This window comes from Fistularia commersonii, chromosome 22 (genome assembly GCF_037954325.1).
Source record: "Fistularia commersonii isolate RoL2024-O1a breed Wild chromosome 22, RoL_Fcom_v1.0, whole genome shotgun sequence".
In the NCBI taxonomy this organism is placed as follows: Eukaryota; Metazoa; Chordata; class Actinopteri; order Syngnathiformes; family Fistulariidae; genus Fistularia; species Fistularia commersonii.
The window spans coordinates 12,647,055-12,670,626 of record NC_141305.1 but is presented as its reverse complement, the minus strand read 5'-3'; the positions used below and the strand labels follow the sequence as shown (position 1 = coordinate 12,670,626).

Sequence of the window (23,572 nt, the reverse complement as noted above, 5' to 3'; positions counted from 1 at the left end):
GCAAAGTATTTCATAAGAATATTTCATTCATTTAGATCTAGGATGTGTTTTTTAAGTGTTCCCTTTATTTTTTTGAGCAGTGTATATCATTATAATACGCTGCCCAACATGCAGTCTCTTGAATTTTCAGTAAGAATTTTATTTTCATCGAATATAAAAAAGATAATTAAGTCATTTCGTCACAGTCCGACGCATCTTGCGCGTTGGTCTTGCGTGTGCCCTCGATCGGGCATTCAGTTAGTCATTCAGTCTTTTTTTTTTGTCTTGTTTTGACAAAAGAACTACAAGCAGAGGGAGTAAAATAGAAATGGGGTAGGAAAAGCTCCCGGGGAGTTTTTACACACTGGGTAATTAAGCGTCTTGACGGACAGCACTGTGCCAAAAGGCTCAGACGCGCTGCGATTGGCCGATGCGCACTTTACGATCTCTCTGGTTTCCAAGCGCCTTACCAGCTCAGCGCATTACCTCCCCAAACTCTGCAGGAGCCAGACGCACCGGAGGAGCGTGGCGCGACTGCAACTGGAGGAGGCACCTTGGAAACTAAACCGAAAAAAAAAAAAACACCCGACATCAGTGTTTGCTCCAAATTGTTCAGATTTTTTTCTTCATGAAGTGATCGCGCCCGTTATTACGCGTGCCGACTCGCTTTATTGACGCCGCAGAAAACAATGAGGTTTTTGAGCGGGATGATCCGCCTGGCTCTGACAGTAGCGCTCCTGTCAGCGTGCAGGGCGTCAGAATACGAGTACCTGAGCTGGAAGTTGGACTCGTACGTCGGTCGCAGCTACGGAAAGCCCCCCCAGTGCGTGGACATTCCGGATGACCTGCGGCTCTGTCACAACGTGGGCTACCACCAGATGCTCCTGCCCAACCTCCTGGAGCACGAAACCATGGCCGAGGTCAAGCAGCAGGCGAGCAGCTGGGTGCCGCTGGTGCACAAGAACTGCCACCCGGGCACGCAGGTCTTCCTCTGCTCGCTTTTCGCGCCCGTCTGCCTGGAGCGCCCCATTTTCCCGTGCCGCTGGCTGTGCGAAGCCGTGCGCGACGGCTGCACCCCCATCATGGAGGCGTTCGGCTTCCCCTGGCCGGAGATGCTCACCTGTGACAAGTTTCCCCAAGACGACGTGTGCATCGCCATGACGCAGCCCAACGCCACCGAGGCCACCAAGCCCACAGGTAAGAGGTCATCGTGCGCCACCGGGCCACCTCACACGCGGACACGAGTGATTCCACGGGAGGTTTGAAAACACACGGCAACGCTTCACGTCTGAAGTGAAGCTCTTTTCGCCGCAGCGTTTTTGCGGCCACTAAGCAGCCCCTCGGGGGAGCAGTGTGGTTGCCTCACCTTGATCGGAGCAGACCAAACGGGAAATAAGGTTCGTGCGGCTCACGATAACGTTTCTCCCTCCAGCAAATATGAAAACACTCCAACGGCAGCAATGCAATGGCCCACACACACACCGTACAAATGATACCCATTCATTTCTGAGTCCTCTTTACACCAACTTCTACATGCTCCAAGTTCCCACAATTTTTTATTTTTTTTACCAGGATTTTACCAGGTATTTTCTCGTTTCCCTCTCCTCTCCTGTTTCAGGGCTTCAGATGCACCTCAAAGTTGACATTCAATATGTAAGAGAATATAAACCTCTTTCAGGTTGCTAAACCCTGCATAAAAAATACAGAGGACTGAACCACGTTGTTCTCAATCACCCCGAGCCTCCGGGACGTTTTCAGATCCGTCCGACTAATAAATGGTAACGACGAACGTCTCGCAATGACTTCAAAATGAGAAGCACGGCTGCCACAGAAGCATGGAAAACTGCCTGCTGATAATTGAAGTCGCTGTGATTGACTTCAATGAAGCCTCCGACGTTTCTTAAGTGTGCATTAAAGCGACAAATAACTGACTCACTCAGCAAACAAACAGCCACCACTTTTGCCACTCTGTAAAAACTGACACCAGTGCAGTAAAATTGGCTTGAGAATGTTGTTTCAGGGGGAAGGCATGTTTGCAAATGCAAATCCCAACACAAACAAACCAAATACGACCTTTCGGTGAGGAACACTCAGACCCGAAACCCTGGATTTGATCGCGCTCTCCCGAAATCTCCCCACTCAGGCGGTCTTCTCATTCTGTAATGTCAGCGGTAAAGGCATATGTTTGTGTGGCTGCTGTTGACATGGGTTTATTTTGTCAAATAAAAAAAAAAAAAGTTCTTGCAGATGGAAGCTACTTCATTCAACGTGTCTGAGTTTGAGGAGAGAAAATCAGAAAATCTATAAAAAAAAAAAAAAATCATACCCATCACTGAGAAAAGAAGCCCAACTGAAAGAAAGGTGAGAGCACTATTTGAAAAATGTGCAAAATATCCATGAAATTCCATTCCCCCCCCCCCCATGCGCAGAAACACGCGCATGAAAACATGCATGTAGGTACGCGCACACACACACACACACACACACACACACACGCGTGCGCACTCTTCTCCATTGGGCATCACTAATGGCTCCTTGGCTGCAGGATTTCCAAACCTGCTGGGACTTTTGTGTGTGCTGGTATGAAGCTGAGTCAGATGGCTCATACAGAATAAGTGAAGAGGGAGGCAGATATCGGTGCTTCTTGTTTCTACCTCTATGAGCCAAGCTGATAAATACCAGTGGACCCCTGAAAAATGGCCAAAAACAACAAGTTGGGGGAAGACAAAGCACGGGCTGATTGCGAGTAGATTTGGTGTTTTGTTGCCAGCCGGGCTGCTAGTCGCCTGGCTGAGGTGTGCGCCAGGAACGGGAATGCACAATCATTTCATTCACTTTAACCCTAATATGAAGGGGGGATTTCCATCATCACATACTTATATTTCAATCTGAAGTTGTAAATACGGCACTTGAAGAGATTTTCACTGAACACACAGCTCATAAATGGAGTGACTGTGAATCCTTCAGCCATTACACAGCCCTCACTGTATTTGCAGAGTGGACATATCCCTCACGAGTGTGTTCGTATGTGTGTGTGTGTGGGGGGGTGTTATTGATTGACACGGTGGTATGGATAGAGGTCTGTTTTTTTTCTGTTTTCTGAGAAAGATCTCCATTTGAGAGTTAAGGGGACCACACAGAACTACTTGCTCCACAGGCGTCACCTGTTCATATTCGTTGGCATCGTCGCCGATCGATGAAGCTGCCGTTTTTCCCAACGGGCAAATACTGCTCTGAAAAGTTCTGATGTCGAGGCTGATAATTTCATTACCTTAGTGCTCAGACCTCGTGCGAATAAAAGGAGCAGCAAAGTGGAGCTATGATCGTTTTCAGCATTATAAGATCTTTCAATTGATCACTTATAACTAATTTCTTTGTTAAATCTGTGGTTGATTGGTCCATAAAATGTCATAATGGTTATAAATGTCAATGAGGGCTTTTGAGAGCCCATGTGATGTTCAAAAAAGTTGCTAATATTCAACTGACTGCCTCAGATAGTTGAAGAAAAGTTCTCATGTTTTTACTTTGCACAGATATATAACTACCTTGCTCCCTACTCCAATGCTGTATGCAAGCTGGCGATAATTGATTTAAAGGAGCGAGGGGTCCAGATAGGCAAAGGGACCCCTGTGACTCTGCAAACAGCGTCTGTTTTCACAAGCTCTTTGCACCTGGGTGTTACTTTCACAAGGTTTTGTTAAACACATCTAATGGACAGCTGGCAAACCCAGTACACCCTGATACAGTTTGTGACAAAATGTAGTGGTTTTAAATGAAATGGTGCAGGTCCAAGTTTGCTCGGAAAGTAAGCTCAGCTGTTGGCAAGCAGCGTTCGGTTGTGGTATTAGAAAAATGTGAGAAATTGTGGTGGTAAAAGATTTGAAGATATGCCTCGGGACCAAGTTACGTTTTGTCGAGAACTCTCATTGGCTCTTTGTCTTCAGGTGGGTTTTTCGTCTCCGTGTTGACTATTAACTTCTTTTTCGGAATGTCACGGCATTCCTTCGAGACGGGGTAAAAATATAATTTCAATCGATCCCGTCCAAGCTTTTAACATGTATTTTTTACACGTCGGGCCCGGCGTGCATCACTTCACCCGTTTTCAAAACCGTCTAAATGTAACGGACAACAAAGAAGAGCATTTACTGCGGCTTTTAGTTACAGCTGGCCGTAAAAGTTGAGACATTCCTCTGTGAGGTCAGTTCATCAGGGTGTACAAAGCCTAAAAGAAAAAGATCAGGTAGTTTCATACACACAACACGAGATAGGATCTGGACATACAGAGACAGGGTAGGTGTGCAGAGATTTACATCGCTTGAAGTTGCATTTTTAGGGCAGGGCAGTCATTTATCTTAATTGTTGTGTAAATCTTTGCTTTCTTTGTAACATCATTGGATGTTTGACCTGTTTTTCCCATTGATTTCCAAACCGGGTTCCTTTTTTTTTTAATTTTTTCTCTCCACAGGTTACTCTCCCATCTGCCCTCCATGTGACAATGAAATGAAAACAGATGCCATGTTGGAGCATATGTGTGCCAGCGAGTTTGGTAAGTGCTCCCAAAACACCACAATAGCACCAAGTCAACATGCAAAACAGGTTACATGCGCATGTGAAGGGCACTCTGAAATGTCTGAACATGTATGGCAGCCTAAAGTCTCGACTTGAACATGATTGAAGTATGTTAAACCATTTTTTCCTTGAGGCACTTTGTATATGACCATAATTGGCCATTTTCTAAGCAGTCAAATCCTTGAGGGTGGTTTCATTACACAGATTTACATGATTTTGTTTTCATGTAAACCTTACATGTAAAATCTTATCTCTTGTTGAGATGTCAGAGCTTGTCTGGGTTGGATAATATTCTCTGGCCAATGAATCAGGGTTGTTAAAGTCTTTATTTGACAGGTCCCAGTGGTAATAAAGTTAGATGTTTGCTCTGCTGTCTGGGTTGCCTCTTGCAGCATGATACATGCTGTCTGCCCACAATGAATCTTGTCTCTCCATGTCATTGAAATCTTGATTGAGAAGGGTTCTTGCATTATTTTTTTTTGACAGATTATTAATAATTACATTGAATTGAATTCAATTTATATGAATTTGAATTGGTTTTCGGCAGTGAACACATGCTGTAGTTGGACTTCAAATTTGTCCCCACATCCATGTCCTCATGTTTAACATCTAAAATTCTTTGCAATCACTTGTGTGTGTGTGTGTGTGTGTGTGTGTGTGTGAGAGAGAGAGAGAGAGAGAGAGAGAGAGTTTGTGTGTGTTTGTGAGTATGGGGTGGCCCCAATGAAAGCATTTTGTATCCAATATATTACATTTATGACTAATTAACTTCAATAGCAGTCAGTGTACCCAGTCATAAGGCCTGCATGATCACATTTGATTGACTGCAAAATGGAAACACAAGAACCAACTACATCTCCCATAAATTTTTTGATTCCTAAGTTGTAACTACAAACAAAATGAAAGTGTTAAATTAAATGCAGAATTCCCTCACAGCAGCACTGCCCTAACCTTGGCATAGTATTTGCCTTTGCAATCCCCCAGGATACACCCATGTACTGTATGAAATTATGTCTGAGTGAGTCATACTTACTTTTGAATTTACATATATGCGTACCAAATCCACTAATATAATACAAAATTGTTTTAGATAATTCATATAAAAAGACTTTACAACATCTGCATCAAATTTACTCACTAGATGCCCAGTAGATGCCCAGTAGATGCCCAGTAACATGATGACTTAATGATGATGCTAATGAACCAAGAAATAAATGCATCTTCTATGTTTTCAACTCCAAATTATATCATTATTGTATCATTATATGTAATGAATATATATATATATATATATATATATATATATATATATATATATATATATATATATATATATATATATATATATATATATATATGATTCTTCAATTCTTACAAAGTAAGTGACTTTTATTGTCAGCACTTCATATACTTGTTGGCTTCCATGAAATCAGGGGATTTATCGGAACAGGATACAAAAGAATGTGCTATGGTCTGCTGAGGAAATACCATGTTCAGTGGTGATTTCTACTTAATATTAAAACTAGCTAGGTAGTAGCTCCAGGACAAGAAAACAACAACAAAAATAAAGCTATAAGGTCAACTTGTTGAAAAAATTGGACAATGTTGGTTCCATTCCAAGATAGAAGTCCATACTTGATGCACGACCCAACAACAAATATATGTAATACCACAACAAAAACTCATAGGCGAACTCTACCATTCACCATTGTACTTGCAGTTTATTTCTACTCTTCGCGGAGGTTTTCGGCCATCCAGATCACGGTGAATCCTTGTCGAAACCTTCTTATCGTGACAAATGGATCCGAGGCAAGAAGCCTCTAAGATGAGGGTCGAAACATTTTCTTGTGAAAAAATTCTTCCTTTATCAAGTATTTTCATAGTTTCTGTGGGCAACAAAACTACGTCCATGATACAGTAGGTCTGCTGCCAGTTGGACAGAACACAAGCCATTCCATCAGTTTGAAGTAGCGTCCCGGGAATTTGCAGGAATTCGCTTTTAAATCAGCAACAATTTTGTGTGAATGCAGTAGAAGTGAGCACCACAGCCCTCTAGTGGCTCGCAAACACACTCCTCAAAGGCCACAAGGGCTCATTTACCATAAACTAAACCAGTTAATTCTTTATCAAGTTTGTAATCTCGTCACATTATTAGCTTTATCATGGTTATATTTTCAACATTATCTTTTCGCAATTATCCACTAGTTTATCTTAGGTTATCACATTTGTTTCTTCTCAAATGGGTACATGTGGGACTGGATTTGAGTCACGTTCGAACATAGGGAATATTTCATCGTCAGCTCATGTTGATATTTAAAGTAGGAGTAAGGAGCAAAAGATTTTCGGTATACAAACTGGACCATGGTAAGTGATAGGTTCGTCTCATGTGGACTATGAATAAAAATGACGCTCATGAGATTGCGCGCGACCTCTTCTGTTCAGAATTCAGTCCAGTCGAAAGTTTCAGCGATTTTCTGTTTTTTACTAACTCGCTAGTATGTAGTGTTACAGATGTGACTGTTCCTAATCCCACCCCACTTGTGCCCCAAACCCACTCCACCCTAACCGTAAACTTGCAGCAACATTGAAAGATGTGGGAAACAAATGAAACCAAACCATGGGAATGTTGTAAAAAGCATTTCCCGGACGCAAAATGATGAACACTGCATAGATGTACTTTGTGAAACAAGCTGTCTGAGTGTTACAGTACATTGCAAGCAAAGGAAAAGAGTTGGAAAAGTACTTCTAAACATAGTAGGAGATCAAGACAAATGGATAAGGGTCAAAGCAATATGAATGTGTTTGATCATGTCCAACATCATTTATTTATCTATTTTTTAGAAAAATTACAATAACAAATGACTTGTCTTATACGACAAATAATAAACCTTTTCTTTGTTTTTTTTTTTTTTTTAATTTAAAAGAAAATTTTACCAAACACTGTTTACAAATTATTTGGAGATCAGGACATATCTGTCAGTTTTTAGATCAATTTACATTAAGTAAGAGCAACCTGTATGAGACACCGAGGCACCCAATTGGACGCCACCATTAAAACATTGATATTGGGTTGAATTTGACAAACTGATGTTTGTCAGCAAACTAAATTCCATCATCCTCTCCTCCAAATGTTCAAATACCCACGTGGGATTTATTTTCACTTTATTTCTTTAATTATCTTTGACTTTCTGCCCGTGGTCATTTGTCTGTTTCAAGTCCAACTTTGGTCTGACACAGAACTTCAACACTGGGCCGAGAAAAAGTCAAACTGATGTTAATTTTCAATGTAATTTCAATCCGTCAGACATCAAGGTGAGTGTGTGTCTGTGGTAAATGTAGGACGCCAGTTAGACCCAAGGGTTTTCATTCCAACTGAAGCAGGGACTGGACTGAACATGACATTTATTAGAGATCATTTTGATTTTGATCAATTCTGACTTTGTGGTCACATGAAGATTATTATGTGAGTACTTAGTTGTTGTGGCTTGGATGGTCCCCTGTTCAAAACACTTACATTTTATTTCAACAAATTTTGCGATTTCAAACAAATGTGGGCCGGGGATGTGAAACGTCCATAATAGCCCTTTTACTACTTTGTCCCGACTTATGTCTGGAAACCTTGCTTGAATAGGGTACATTTTATATTGACAGTAAGTCAGTTGAGTTTAATTAAGTTAATGATCACATTTGCCTGCTGTCCAGAGACAGATAAAGCATTTTGCTTTCTATTATCAACATTTACTGAATCAATCACAGGCAGCAATTTCAAGCTTGGTCGGTGTGATGGGTTAGTAATATGATGGAAATTGAGATATCCACTAACCTATCGGGAGAATATGCTCATCCTTAAAAAATGGACAAAAATAAAACACCAGAATTCCGCACAGAGGAGAAATATGGGTTTGTCGTGTGTCGTTTGTGACCTTTTTCAGACTTTTAGTATTTAGTCATGCATTCTGTTGTCCCTGCAGGGTAAGTCTCCTCGGTTGCATCCAGGATAGTCTTTGGTCTGTGCCTTCCTGGGAACCTGAGAGGAAATTAATTATTTTTATTAAAATCAGCAAGATAACCTGTGTGTTTATATTATGAGCTTTATTCCATGCCTCAGCTAAAGAACCAGCTACATCCATCTGATCTCGAGATGATTTGAACATCTGCGCATCGATGTTCCCATTCATTTTTGGTTTTAATTTTTTTATCCCTTAGACATCAGCCCAAATTATGAATGATCTAAAATTGTCGGCCTTTGGAGTGCACAGTTAAATATCATAGGAATCCTGAACGGGAAAAAGCGAAGAGCTGAATTCAGTTCCGTGGTGGTTGTGATACATTAGATCTTTCCAAGACTACATTTTGCCAGGATTACACATACAAATACTCATGAGTTGAAAAAATACCAGTGTGAACATTGTCAGCTAATGGAAGTGCTTGATTTCTTCATGGAAATTCGCAAGCCTTTCACTGCTTTAAAACATTTACTTAAAAATACAATACAACCTTAAGCGTAATCATGAGGTCTTCCAGGAAAATAACGTGTGCATGATGCACACAAGATGCAAGATGTTATATATTTAATTTCTTTTTTTTTTTTTTTTTTTTTTTTACAAGCTGAATCAGAACTTGTGGCCGCCTGAATTCCAGGTGCTGAACTAGCTGGATCGAATACACATTGGAACCAGACTTTCTTCTCGTTTGTTCAAGTTTAAAGTTACATTTTGTGTGTTGAGCTGCCTTGTTGTTTATGCTGTGGTGATGGGACATGTCTTTTTCAGTCCATTGTCCTGGTTTGCCAAGAAGAGAGTGGCACATTATTGGCTTGTTTCATCTCAGACACAGGCAGATGTTGTTTTGCTTCCTTGTCATAGATTCTGTAACTGGCTGACATGTGTGCATACACAAACATATCTAGTGTCAGAGGTTGAGACACTATGATGCTTGCGTTACAGGTCTGGACCTACGTTGGACAAACCTCCTCTGGTATGCCGCTTGATTGCAGTGGGTTAACAACTAATGCGCAACAAATAGCATCATTGGTTCCAAGGATTTGTTTGTTGCTTTTTCCAGCAGTCCAATGGAAGCATGTTCTGGTCTGAGGAGGAAACTGCAAAAAACAAATATATCTGACAGCAGCTGCAGCCGGGCATGACTTAATGTCTTGTCTTCAGGAAAAAGAAAACATGCCCGTGGAAGGCATCCAAGCTTTCATCATGATGTGTTTTATCCCACCAAGAACAGATAAGGCTGGTTTTGACTCAAATGGGAGACCAAGTTCACTATCCAAAGTCGCTTGTTTGGTTTGGAGGACCTACGCTCAGATATGATAAACTTCTTCCTCTTCTCTGGATAATGCGGAGATGGATAAGCACAGTTAGTCTTTATTAATCTGCACTGACCAATCATGTGTGAAATTTCCCCCCTCTCTGGCATAGAGTTTGCATTTTTGTCCACTGAAAAACTTACTGGAAATTGCAAAAAGTCTGTTCTCAGTTAAGGTAGAAGTTAAATGCGTGGTATTTCCATTGTTTTACACTCAACATAATTGCTTCCCATCAAATGCAAAAGCACGTTTCCCCTTTTAAACCCTGTAAAGGCAAAACACACACACACACACACACACACACTCACACACACACACAAAAAAAAACCAAGGCAGCTTTTGATTTGAGTTTTTGAAAAAAAGATTCTTGTAAATTAGAAACATGCTTTCAAACTAACACATCAGGGTTACTCTTAACAAGTAACAGGTCTAAATCCTCCAGTTAGCGCTATGACATTTTCTCAGGGTTCTAGATGAATAGTCTTCACTCAAACACGTAGCACAGGTAAACACAGATTGAATATGCTGCACTCAGCCAGTAACAGATTTACAGCTCATCTCACTTAACACTTTATTCCTACTGCAATTTATCTCAGTGCTTAAGGTTTTACGGTACCTCATTGGCCCCCGAACTCCCAATACCCTCCAATTAAATCCCCACTCTGCCTCAGACGACTCACTTTGTTGTCATTGCCAAATTATTCCTTCCCTTTGCGGATGCAGTAAACAACAGGGTCGTTGTGCACTGCCGGACTGAACTGAAATGTGTTGATGAGTTGGGATTGCTATTGTTTTGAAAGGGGACAGACACACACCCTGTCTGATTTATCCATTTCAACACAGTGACCCGTGTAAGGCTAAGGGAACACACAAAAAAAATGAATTTTCCCCATTGAATAGGCATCAGTCATTGCTTAAACCAGCCCTTTCAGAAAGGCACGTTTAAAATAAATGGTGCAATCGTTCAAATAAAATAAGAAAATACGCTACAAATTGTAAATGCAAAAGTACACTGCAACATGCACTTTTATTCTACACTTCAAATAAATGGATACAAATGTGTTTACAAATGTTTTTCATTTTGTGCATTTTGTGGTTGTGGTGAATGTTTGACATCCCATTAAGCAGATCCATTCTTGTCTCTAGTACTATGTGTTGTCTGATTTAGTATCTTCAAATGAAACAGTGCAGGAAACCCTTCAATTGTGCGGTGTAATCAAGTAATCCACAAAGAAATCTTTTTTTCGGAGAAGATGAAGATCATTATGGTGACGCATCATTCCTTATCTGATGGTATATTGCGCATATGTGATTGCATGATAAATTTCATTATCAGTGAATGTTTTCCAAAATTTTCCAGCACACGTCATTGCGGGCGAATACAAAGGAATGCCAAAAACGAGCTGGTAGATTTTTGGCAGCCAGCTTCCCTGTGACTTGTTCATACATATTTATGATTAGATTGCTCATAAAAAGAATCAGTCATTAAGCTTGTTTTCTTATTCATCACACATACTGTTACCTGAAACACATGATGGGTTGTTGGAGTTTGGGAACTTTTACTTGTGTGGACATACAACAGCAATTATCCTGACTTTGTACTTTCCCTGAGACTAGACAACAAAGGCCTTTAATTGCCACCTAAAATGAAATGGAAATTAAAAAATAGAAACAAAGAATTGACAAAAAACAAACAAACTTTGTATATGAAGGGAGTTGATTCACTAAATGGATGTCATTCATTTTACAGAACCAGATTCTCTAATTGATTTCTACATTCAAACAGTATAATTGACAAATGTTGCCTACATTGGCTACAATCAAAACCATGCTTGTATTTGCATTTGGATTTTACCATTTGCTTAAACTTATATATATGTCAATCATCTGCACATGCAATTGGTATTGACTGTTTGGCTTTGGGGCTTGGTTCAATACGCTATGCATTGTTGCAATGGATTTGAAAGTGGGCTACATTCGAGAGCCTTTGGGAAATATGTTCCCACATAAGGCCCATTCACTCCATGAAAAGTGTCAAGAATACTGTAAAGCAAAGGTAATTTTTTTTACCCATTTTGCCTTTCTAATATTGTCATTTAGATAACAATATTAGATTTTAAACCAAGATAGGTAAAAGCAGTGGCCCTGCTATCGACTGGCAACCGGTCGAGGGCGAACCCCGCCTCTCGCCCAGTGATATCTGGGATAGGCTCCAGCTTCCCTGTGACCCTGAGTGCAGGACAAGCGGTCGATAATGGGTGGATTGATGGATGGATGGATGGAAGGTAAATGCGAATGCAGTCACCAATGGCGGATGGTTTTGATGTGTGATGCAAATGTACCCTTAAGTCACTTGCTGTAAAACATAGTTATCCACATTTCAGCAACAGTCTGAAAGAATGTCTTTTACTGTCATGGACAAGAACTCAGATAAAAAATAAGGAATTTGCTCTTTTCCCCACACTGATGCGTTTACTGACTTGACTTATCATCCAACTGTGTATAAGATTTGACACAGGCACCTCAGTAAGTATAAAGATATTCATTTTAGGGGTCATAATGGTGCAGTAGTTAGCACTCCTGCTACAAAGCCAGCAGACTCCTGATTTGATTCAGACTTTGGCCTTTCTCTGAGGAGTTTCATATTCTCCTCATGCTTGGTGAGCTATTTCTGGGTTTTTCTGCTTCCTCCCCCAGACCAAAAACCTGCAGTGAGTTAACCAAAGACTCAAAACTGTCCATAGGTGTGAATGAGAGAGAATGAAAGGTATTTATTACTCTATCCATGATGTCCCTGTGATTGATGGGTGACAGTTCTAGGTCTGACTCCGTCTCTGAACCAGGATCAGCTCGGATTGGCTCCAGCCCCATAGTGGCCTTGTGTGCAGGATAAATAATATAGATGGTGATTAAATTCATTGATATTATTTTGAATTGTTTCTTTTTGCTACCCTTCATGGATGTAATGGTGAAACTCCGAACAGGCAACATGATACATCAACTGTATCTGCATCTATCTTGCGCTGCTGATTTAGAGCAGAAAATGGAAAAAAAAATCTGATTACTCATCTGCTAAGTAAAAGGTCACACAGCTCATTGGAAAATTGCAAGCTCTTGGTTTCAGATGAGTGAATCGAGATTTCTACCGAGTTAGGGGCTTTGCCAATAGTAGCATTAGTACCCAAACACTTCGGGTTCAGGGAAATGAGTCACAAGTAATGAATCTTGGTGGCTGTCAATTGAGATAGATTACCAGACTTTATTTGATATGGTGTTTCTTGTCTATGTCATATTTTATTGTATAACGCGGTTTAAACAGTGGTTTAAGGTTACATTTCTAGTTTGTGGCACTGGCTCTTGTTTCAATGTTCCTTGAATTCCTTTTAAGATGCTGCCTGTTGATGCTCTACTGGCTCCTTAAACAGATTTTAAGGCTTTCTAAAAATTAAATAAATAACGCTCAGCACTAAATTTGACCTTCAATATCTTTGTTAGAACTTCCGTGAGCATTGCCAAATCATTGACCCAATCTACCTACATCCACATAAAATTCAAACGTGGAAGCGGCGTTCCTGTTGAATGTCTGGCCTCTGATTATGAGAAAATATGGCACTTTCATTTGGCTGGTAGGTCATCTTGACGGCAGAATCTCAGGCTATTTTTCCGACATCTTTCTATGCCTCGAAAAAAAAAAAAATCCCTTAAACACAGAGGTGCAAAGAAAGTTCATAGTGTCAAAGGATTATCAAGGATGGCGGATTTATCAAGAAGTCTTTCAGGGGTGGGCCTGGACTTCTCTTTTATGACTCACTAATAATGAATGCTGCCCATTTTGATTTCAGTGAACACTAAGCCTCCTCACAGAGTGTTTCAGAGACAGGGGATAAAAGTCTTAATCCTTACCATGTGCGCTCCTAATACTGGGAAAAACAGTACGGCTCTTTTTTAACACTTTAATTAGCAATGGAAGATATTGGCGCAAAGGAAGAGATAAACGTAGCAACGTTTCTTTCAATGCCAATTTGGGATTTTATGTCAAGCTCAGTTCTGCGAAGCGTGAGCCATAAGGGATTTTGTATTTAAAACCCCAAAGAGGTTTTGACAAAAGTTACAGTTTTATCACTTTTATCTTTCTTGGAGTGTGAAAATAATTCATCCCCAATCTTGATGTTGGTCACAAGACTTTATCTCAAAATTAAACCTGTGATTTATCTTGAAACGAGTCATGTGAATTGAGATGGGATATAGCGTTTGGTGTTTTTTTCTCTTCTTCCTGTAGTGTCATAAGGTGTCCAAGCTACAAGCACATCACTGTGTAACAGTGGAGGGCAATGAGATGTAATATGTGGAAGCATATGGAGATTTGGACCACCAAAGTCTGACTCGTGCTCTGTTAGAAAGGGGAACTGTAGGAAACAGAGAGATTAGAAGGTTAAAAAGAGTTTAAGGGAAGAAAACTGCAAGAAAATCGAAAGCAGTTCAGAAAAGGTTGTGTTCCGATAGGTTGTTTATCAAAAGCACAGCCAACTTTTGAAATTGGCAATATTAACCACACACCAGTGTCCCTGAACAAAGATAATATAAACATTATATAACAGACAGATTGTTACCTCATAATACACATAAATTGTGAAATACCGACGTTTGTCGTGGTATATTAAGTTTTTGAGCATCCCAGCCTCCACAAAGTGACTAATTTTACAGTCTTAATTTTTTCCACTTTGTTTGATAGAGTTTAAAATGGCACAACAGTAAATGTTTTGATCTCAACAAGTTATTTGAGGAATAGAACAGAAGCTACATGAACCAGTCCATCAAAGAACTGGGCTCCCAATGGAATTGCAAGTATGGGGTCTAATACTGGGGCAAACAATTCCTTTGCTACACGGTTAAATTGAAAAAGATGCTGCGATTAAAAAAAGTACAAAAATGACCAAAAAGCTTTTCCGATTCACACCCTCTGCAGAGAGACACTTTACTTAGATAAGTTAATCAATTTTGTCTCAACAGAACGGAACGGAACGGAACTTAACAGAAAGACACAAAAACAAAAATATATATATTCCTATTGATGATATACCGGTCGTGTCATGTTTATTTATAGGACGCACACTGTAGATCATCAGGATTACAGGAAGAGGGAAGTGCACCAGGGAGTCAGGAACTAGACGAATGTCAGCAACGTAGCATATGGGGTCACATGCAAGGGACAGACAGATGCAGTGGGGTGAGGGACTGGTGGATATCAAGTAGTCAGTATCATCCTGCATTCTCTAGAATCTTATAAATTAGGCCAGGAGTTAAATGTGTAGCCTAAGTAGTCAAGGAATGGATGGACAGAGGCAGTCAGGATCTTCCTCTACTGGGACCCAGGCAGCAAAGTGACAGGGGGCACAAACACAGGGTATGCGCTGACCATGATCTGGCCCTGAACACTGGGATCAGGGAGTTTCAATACAGGAAGTTTAAATACACTTGATTAGAGATGGGAAGTGGCTCTGCACCCCTTTGTAAACTATCCAACCTGCAAGGGGAGGAGAATGCCGGGAAGAGAGGTATAAGGCCAGGAACACCACAACCTTGGCTATTTAAGAGCCCGAGCTGTGACAGCCACTTTGTCATAGTTGGGCACAAAGTTTGTATGACACTTTGGTTACAAGATTGGAAATTTGGTGTTGGATCAATGCAGAGGTATAAAACAATTTTCTTATCACCCACTCATAAAGCTAATTGCCATGTCTTTGTTGCTGCTAGCTTTCAAGACCAAGATTAAGGAGGTGAAGCGAGAGAATACGGATCGCAAGGTGATCCTGCAAAAGAGGAAGAAGATGTTGAAGGCTGGCAACCTGAAGAAGAAGGATATGAAGAAGCTGGTGCTGTACTTGAAGAATGGCGCCGACTGTCCCTGCCAGCAGCTGGACAACCTGGGAAACCAGTATCTAATCATGGGCCGCAAGGTGGAGAAGCAGTACCTCCTCACGGGCATCCACAAGTGGGACAAATCCAGCAAAGAGTTCAAAAAGGCCATCAAGAAACTCAAGACCTACAAATGTCCTGCCTTTGAGAACGTCTTTAAATAAGTTGACTTCCCCCTTCTTTTGGTCACATCTCATCCTACATATGAACTTGCACAAGCATTAAACTCCCAAACTGCTTTCTATTGTTCTGTTTATATCTATATATCTTTGTATATTTACAGCTATACCTTGAAATGTCTGTCAGTACGTTGTTTTTTTTAACATGTCAGTGAAAAAACAGTCAAGCAGTTTGGTTTCTTTTTAGTCTTAGCCATAAGAAAAGTACCTTTTTGTAAAAGCCCTGCTTTGCTGAATCACAATTCCATTCCATGTATGTAGATATTGTCTTGCAATTTTCATCCTCCAGCTCGGTCATCTTGCTTCAAGGTTATGTTTTTGGACAAATGCTCAACACCCTCTCTGAAAGTTGCAAAATGATCGATCTTACATCTGTATGCTAAATAAGAAGCTAACAACAGCAGGTTAGCTTAGCGAGCTATGACCTGCTAGTGGAGTAAAGAAATGGCTCAAGTGCATAATGTGATTTTTAAAGGTCAAAGTAAGCAGATATTCTTAGGATAGTGAGATTAGGTGTTTCCTGTGTTAATGCTAAGCTAGGTGAACTGTCTCTGGTCTCTCAGTCACACAGACATACCAATGAGAGATTAACATTTTCATGTAAGAAAGACAAAAATCCCTTTCCCAAAATGCCCAAGTATGCTATTCCTGGCTCTCTTACTTTAATCACTCAATCGTCAAACCGTTGAATTTAGCTTGAAAAGCAACACTCTATAGAGCACATTAGATGTTTTCTGTTGTATAAGTTATTAACAGAGATGATGCCATTCCATGATTTGCCATTAACCTAAAGACTGCACTGCCAGTAACGTTCACCCTTAATTTTGTTTTCTTTCTTCACAAAACATTGCAAAGAAGCAAATACCGCAAATCTGCATCGCAAAGTGTTGTCCAGGTGCCATGCTGATATTTGACCAAATATTGTGACTAATTTTTTGTCTCTCGAGCTCCAATTATCCCAATCCATAATGGAATATGTCTCGCAGTGCTACATGTTTTAAAATGCAAATTTGCAAATGTTACCAATGCTGTGTTCTGGTGTGTTTTGCTTAAGCTGCTGGTCCGTTTTAGCACTACTTTGTTTGATGATTTGAATGTCAGCAGTGCATTGCTGCATATTACATGTACATACAAATTTTACATAAATATGGAAAAACTGATTGTTGTTGTGTTATTGTTTGTTCTTAACCAGACCTTTTAAGATATTGTTTTAGTAAGTCAGGTGTATTATTTGTGCTTCTGATTATACACAGGTGACACCCTGAAATGGAATAATCATTAACAAAGCGTTATAAATCATACATCTAAATGATAAACAACACTGAACTTTTCTAACCACAGATCTTAAGAAAATATTTGCATTTAAATAATTTGGAGGTAATTGAGAAAGAATAAGTTGCTCCTATGTGTATGTGTACATTTAAAATAAATAAAATCCCAAAACTTTATCGTTCATCTCTGTCCATATATATCTACTAAATATACTCATATATATCTATATATATCTATATATATAGATATATATAGATATATATAATCAAATTAAAATAGTTTGTATCTCAAAACAAAAGGATAACAATTAAATATTTGTTGTCTTACTTAGAATAAATTAAAATCATTACTATGACTTAGAGAGCACATTTACAACAATTTGGCACCCTACTGGTATTTTGTGTTTCCTCAACATTGTTTCCAGTGATGTTATCTTGAATAGTAATTTAAAATATAGGAAAGAAACCAAGCATGAAATAGAATGAGCAATCCAGCACTGAATTAGTTCAACATTTTGGTTGGTCTACTCATGTAAATACTTAGTGCTGAACCATCAGGAGGTGAAGGAAAATGTTACTGCTGGAATTTTTTACCAGTGTGGTTGGCAAGTGCCGTCCCCTATTGGCTGTCCAGATAATGATTTCGATCGCTAATGGTTGTTTTGTTGATGAGATTAGGACATGGTTAAGTTCAACGCGAGTGTTAAGGTTAGGCTACAGGAATAGATAGATTAAAATTACAAAAGCTAAGAGGATAATTTTACTTCGCACAAGCCAGTGCCGGTTTGTCTTGTCTTATAACACCACATTGTACATCAAAGTGGAAAAGTTAATCATTGTAACAATAATCTCAACTCAGATCTCACTCAGGGACTTGTCATATGGTAACTGTCACTGCAATTTAAACTCGGTAAATTGGTTGAAAAAATTTTCGAAAAGAGGCAAAGAAACAATTTTCAGTCACCTGTATTTCAGTAACAAAGCTTTTGATCAGGGGGTAACTGAAATGTAAATAAGCAAGCAAATAAGAGCCTGACTCTTGGCTCATACTAAATAGTTTATTGTTTTAATATGGTCAGACACATGTGATTATCTTGAGACGAGTCCAGGGAGTGCCCAGGCTGTTGCCAGTGTCAGCTGTGATTCGGTAGAACCCATCTTCCTCCCCCGCCTTTGCTCAGGATAGCTTGTATAGATAAGGAATTAACGTATAAGCGTAGGACAACCCACAGTTCCCATTAACTAGCTCTTCCCGGAGCGTGAAAGCACCAATTTGTTGAAAATCTTCTTTCCTTTAAGAAATAGGATTTCACGCAAAAGCAGCAGAGATTATGGAATATTTAGAGCCGTGAAAGTGCATTGACCTCCTCCTTCTCCAAACTTATTCTGGTTGCAAATTGGAAAATACTCTGGTACCTGATAACCACATGCACACACTTCATACACACCCATACTTTTTTAGAGCTAATTTAAGCCAATAATTCTGCCTCTTTTTTCCCTGTTAGAAAATGCCGCAGCAGAGGAGGTTGATCAATACTGCTAGTAGCACAAACATACGACAAAAACAAACAACGCCACCTCTGTAAACAACAACCCTGTCCACTGTCAATGGTTTTTGCATTTATGCAGATATCTGGTGTACACACATGCCACCGGGTGTGTAATTCATGCTGATTGTTCATAACAAGCATGAAAATATAACAATGTTGGAGAGAATATTGCGAGCACCTGAAATTGTAAAGTTTTGTACAGCTAACTCTCCATGAAACATCGTAAACATTTTTTCATTTTATTGGGCAAATACAATAATCTGCTTTATATCATGCCAATAAACATTTGTTACTGTTTAACAGAGCTTCCTTTTGATCTTCACATGGTGTTTAATCACCATAAATTTCCGATAAACCGGCATATTGTGGTCAGTTTTGACAGTAACAAACACGCACACACACACACACACACACACACACACACACACACACACACACACACACACACACACACACACACACACACACGTCATGCCCCTTTGACTGTGGCTGGTAAATACTATTTAAGATACACACCATAAGTAGCTTATGCTGATTATGAACTTTTCTGTTTTTTTTCATAACCACGGAGTCTAATCAAGTGTCAACTGTAAGAGACTTGTTTTCACAAAGCTTATTTTCTGATGGATACGGTTTGGTCAATCATGCATTTTCCATGCCATTTATTTTAAATCATGAGCAATAATCGCAAATGTTGACACAATTTAACAATAGACCGGTGTCAGTCGAATCATTTTTCATGTACAAAAGCAAAGGTCAACTGATCTGAAGAGGCTGACTTCGACAAAAGCACGTTCAAGTTTTGAAAAATGCCATGTTGGTGGATTGCAATTCGCGTAAACAACAAAACATGTTAATAAAAGGTTTGTCTGGAAAAAAAAAAACAGGAAGTATTGGACTTGCGTCTTGTCCATCTGGTTCCAGTAATAGCGTTGGTATTGGAAAATACATCTCAGATGTGGACTTTGCTTTCTAATCATTACTTCAGCTGCTTCAAAAGATCCTCTGAAACTCCAGTGCCTCGATTCAGCTTTGTCTTATTCTGAGATAATCTAAAAAAGAAAACGTCTCTGAAATTGTATTTCTGTTGCTCACCTGACAAATACAGCTCATCTTAGTTTATCTGTGTTTATACATTTATATGTAACTAGTTAGTCGAGTGCAGAATGAAACTTGCTGAGGTTGAAGCTAATGTGGAAGAACATTCTGGCGTGATTTGGGCCTTCACTCTCGGGTTACCTTGCACCCCTTGTCAAGTGAAGGGTGATTAACCCGCTATAATTGTAGGGATTTAGAATAGATTATGTTAAATAGTAATAAAGTGAGTCTTTTTCAACACCAAATACAAAATCTGTCCAAAACAGAATATCTACCATGCAAGTAAGGCACCAGCAAGAGTGATCTAATCTCCGCTTTTCTCAGGTCCAAACACATGAATTTGTTTTAATCAAAGACTAATAATAAAAGTTTAAGGTCACTTTGACAAGAATATAAGGGGTATCTTACAGGTCTGAGACAGCAATGCATCAACCGAACATATTGTCAATGGGAGTCGGCGCCGTCTCCCTCAGTTCTTTTTCGGCCTCCGTTGTTGGCCGGGAACCACTTCTCACCCCTTTCTTGGTGATTCGATACGTCAAAACGTTCTTGCTGACAACCCCGCATTTTAGTTACAATGTAAGACACACGCTAAGCATTCTCCCTCACATCACTCAGGAAATCAGCCTCGCCGGAGATCCAGCTGTTGCAGATCCACACCAGTTGAGGTATATCCTGCAAGTGAATCATAGATGCACAGCTCACAGCCAGTCATAGCCCCGGGCTCGAAGCGCTGTGGATACGGTGCAGACAAGAATTTATTATTTTGCAGTCTGTGTGTTTAGTCTCAACTGTCTTGATCATCCCACAGCAGCAGTCACTTCTCTGAGCTTGTAAAAATACTGATCATCACAAAAACAGTTCTAATCAAATGTGATCTGTTGTTTATTCTCTTTTTAATCTCTTCAACATTTTGCTAAAATGTAACCTATTTTATGTACCAATGGAATATTATCGATATTAGTCTACTCAACCATCTTTTACCTACTTTTGAGAAAACAAGAAAAAGTTGGTAACATATTTTACAAATTCTAAGGTACAGTAAACACATTTTTCCTCTCAGTGAAAGCGCTAATTTAAAGTGAACATATAGTTATCATAGCTTTTCGATTTTTTATTGTTTAAATGCTTGGAGGTGGGCAGAGTGAAAAGAAACCAAGGTCATCCTATTCAAGGTTCAGTTCCTCCGGCACCCTGAACTCGATCCTGGTTTAAATCCAGTAGCACATTGAGCCAACAGGATGTTCATTGTATCCTTAATGGTCCATTAGCAGTGTCAAATGTAACACACATAAAAACATGATATGCATGATACAGATGCACGGACCAAATGAGTGGAAAAATATTGTTCCAGACCTGCAGTATCTTTCAATCCCACAAAACCAAAATGTAAGAACCTGAGACAGACTGATGCTCCCCCACTTTTAATATCTTTGTAGTGGTCTCCTACACAAACTGACAATCAATAAGTCTGCCTGGAATACAGAATAATATATATATATATATATATATATATATATATATATATATATATATATATAAAATATTCATTTATTTATTCTCATTATAAAAATAAATGAAATTAGTTTCCCCCTGTTGTTTATGACAATAAATAATTAATCTTTAAAAAAAATTCACTGAACAAATTCAGATCATAAGGCTTTTCAAAATAGACTTAAAATGCCCATCAACATACAAATGTAAAGAAATGAATGAATTAATTGAATTGATTAAAAAAAAACATTACTATCTGAATGTTTTCAATTCAACATGAATATAAAACTCATGCAGTTAACAATAATCAAGGGATAAAGAAAAGCATTATTTGGCCAAATTTAGAGTAAAGATAATCAATAATAATCATTCTTGATCATATTAAAAAAACACCAACACAACAATATCCTTATCATATAGAATATAACTTGAAAGCAAAATAAAAATTTGCATTTTATATCTTGTGCTTTGATAATTATGGCTTTCTGAATATAACATTTTAAAAGAGGCAGAGTGGCCCAGCGCCAACATGTGTGCTTCCACAACCTTAGTGACAGCTCTCCATCACACAGATTTATTGGAAATTATCTGTCTTTGTCATTATCTTTACTTCTGCTTTTCCGCACAGGATGTGAATCACAGGTGCAAGTGGGATTTAGATTTGCTGAATGAAGCTATTCGATGCAGGAAAAATGTTGCTACATGCAAAATTTCACATACCTGTTGCCAAAGGTACATTTCGAAAGTAGAGCTATAAATGTGGACTTGATGACCCAAAAGGAACAAGTTGGATGATTGTATCTGCTCTTAAAGAGACGAGAAAAACAAACTCGTGTTTGTTTCCTTACATTTTGAGTAACTTTAAACTGAGTTTACTCAGTTGAAATGATTGAAAGTAAAATAAATTCGGTAGATCAATTGATTTACCAGTACCATAATGATGCCGGAGCTAAAACAAACCCTTGATGACATCTGTGGACCATGAATGAACAACTTGTTTAAACTTATATCTGAGATCAACCCAAATAGTATTGTGACTAACATTAAAAGGAGAACTTACTCACCTCTCACACCTTTTTGAAACATCTGGGGAACTTTTTTTTTCAGCCATTGCCTATTTAACATGCGACACATCCTCATACTCCCAGGAGGAAACAATAAAGACTTATGTTGTAAATATTTGGCAGCAAATCTGGAATTGGAGTATCACTTCTTGTTGTCTACATCAGGTCCAAGTATGTTCTTTAATGGATGCACAACACTTGGCTGAGGTTTGCAAAACTTGAGTCATCTGTCTGTTCTTAATTTGCGCATGTGCCATCAACGTAAAGATCAAATCACGCTTAATAAAGATTCTTTCTATTCTTTGGTCAAGCTAGGCTCTGTCTTTTATGGTTCTCCATCGGTAGCCAGCAACCTGCAAGGGTCATTTAAGAGACTCTTGAATTGGCAGCCACAAGAAGTCGCATCATAAAACAAGAACATCTGATTCACATTCAGCATGTATGAAAAATATCCTCTGTGTTGGGCTTTTCTCTTAATTTGTAGTCATAATATGTGTCATGGGCTTGGAATGAGTTTTGCTGGAAATGTGTGAGAGCCTATAGGAATTGACAGTTATTTAATTACAGGGAAAGTATTGCCTCTTTTTCTTCTCCAGGAAAGTGAAACTTAAACGTCTCTGGCGGGAGTCAGGGGTGAATATTTTAAAATTCTGCATCTGAAATCAGATCAGGATATTCGTTTTACTCATGGCTCCTATCTCAAATGTTTGGTTACCATGGTAATCGGACTAAGGAGCCAATTATGGAAAAAGAAAATAAAAGGAAATCAGACGATGGCTTCCTAAATCAGTGTTCCTGATATAACCGCAAATTGGAAAAGTAGGTTAAACAATTGTTTCCCAATATCACAAATTTGTAAACACTTTGTACGCGGCCACAGAGTTTTCCTAACTTTCAATTTTAGTACCATGTTTAACTCATTAAACTACTTACCCAGAGGCTTCAAAAAAATGACAAAAATAATTATTCTATATTACAAACCATGTTATCATCCTGCTCTGGTTCATCCGGCATTTCCTTTCTGTTTACTTATCATTTTTCTCCAAAAGCTCCTCTGTTTCTCCACATATGTAAACGTGAACTCTTGGTTACTGGTTGCTAATTTAACGTCGTTATGTCGTTACGACAATGTAAT

General features: G+C 39.2%; 1 protein-coding gene across 1 annotated transcript; it reads left to right on the top strand.

Annotated features, from left to right (window-relative positions):
- The first annotated feature begins 534 nt into the window (after window positions 1-534).
- sfrp1a (secreted frizzled-related protein 1a) lies at window positions 535-17,120 on the top strand. The gene is made up of 3 exons (XM_086169928.1): window positions 535-1,176; window positions 4,445-4,525; window positions 15,620-17,120. Exons 1-3 carry the CDS (start codon window positions 669-671, stop codon window positions 15,943-15,945), a joined length of 915 nt encoding a protein of 304 aa, XP_086026054.1. The 5' UTR covers window positions 535-668; the 3' UTR covers window positions 15,946-17,120.
- The last annotated feature ends 6,452 nt before the right edge of the window (window positions 17,121-23,572 follow it).

Bases quoted from the DNA above. Each gene is read 5' to 3' on its own strand.
- sfrp1a (XM_086169928.1), top strand. From the start codon at position 669: ATGAGGTTTTTGAGCGGGATGATCCGCCTGGCTCTGACAGTAGCGCTC. The intron at 1,177-4,444 runs GTAAGAGGTCAT...TTCTCTCCACAG, and splicing joins CGAGGCCACCAAGCCCACAG to GTTACTCTCCCATCTGCCCT. The intron at 4,526-15,619 runs GTAAGTGCTCCC...TGTTGCTGCTAG, and splicing joins TATGTGTGCCAGCGAGTTTG to CTTTCAAGACCAAGATTAAG.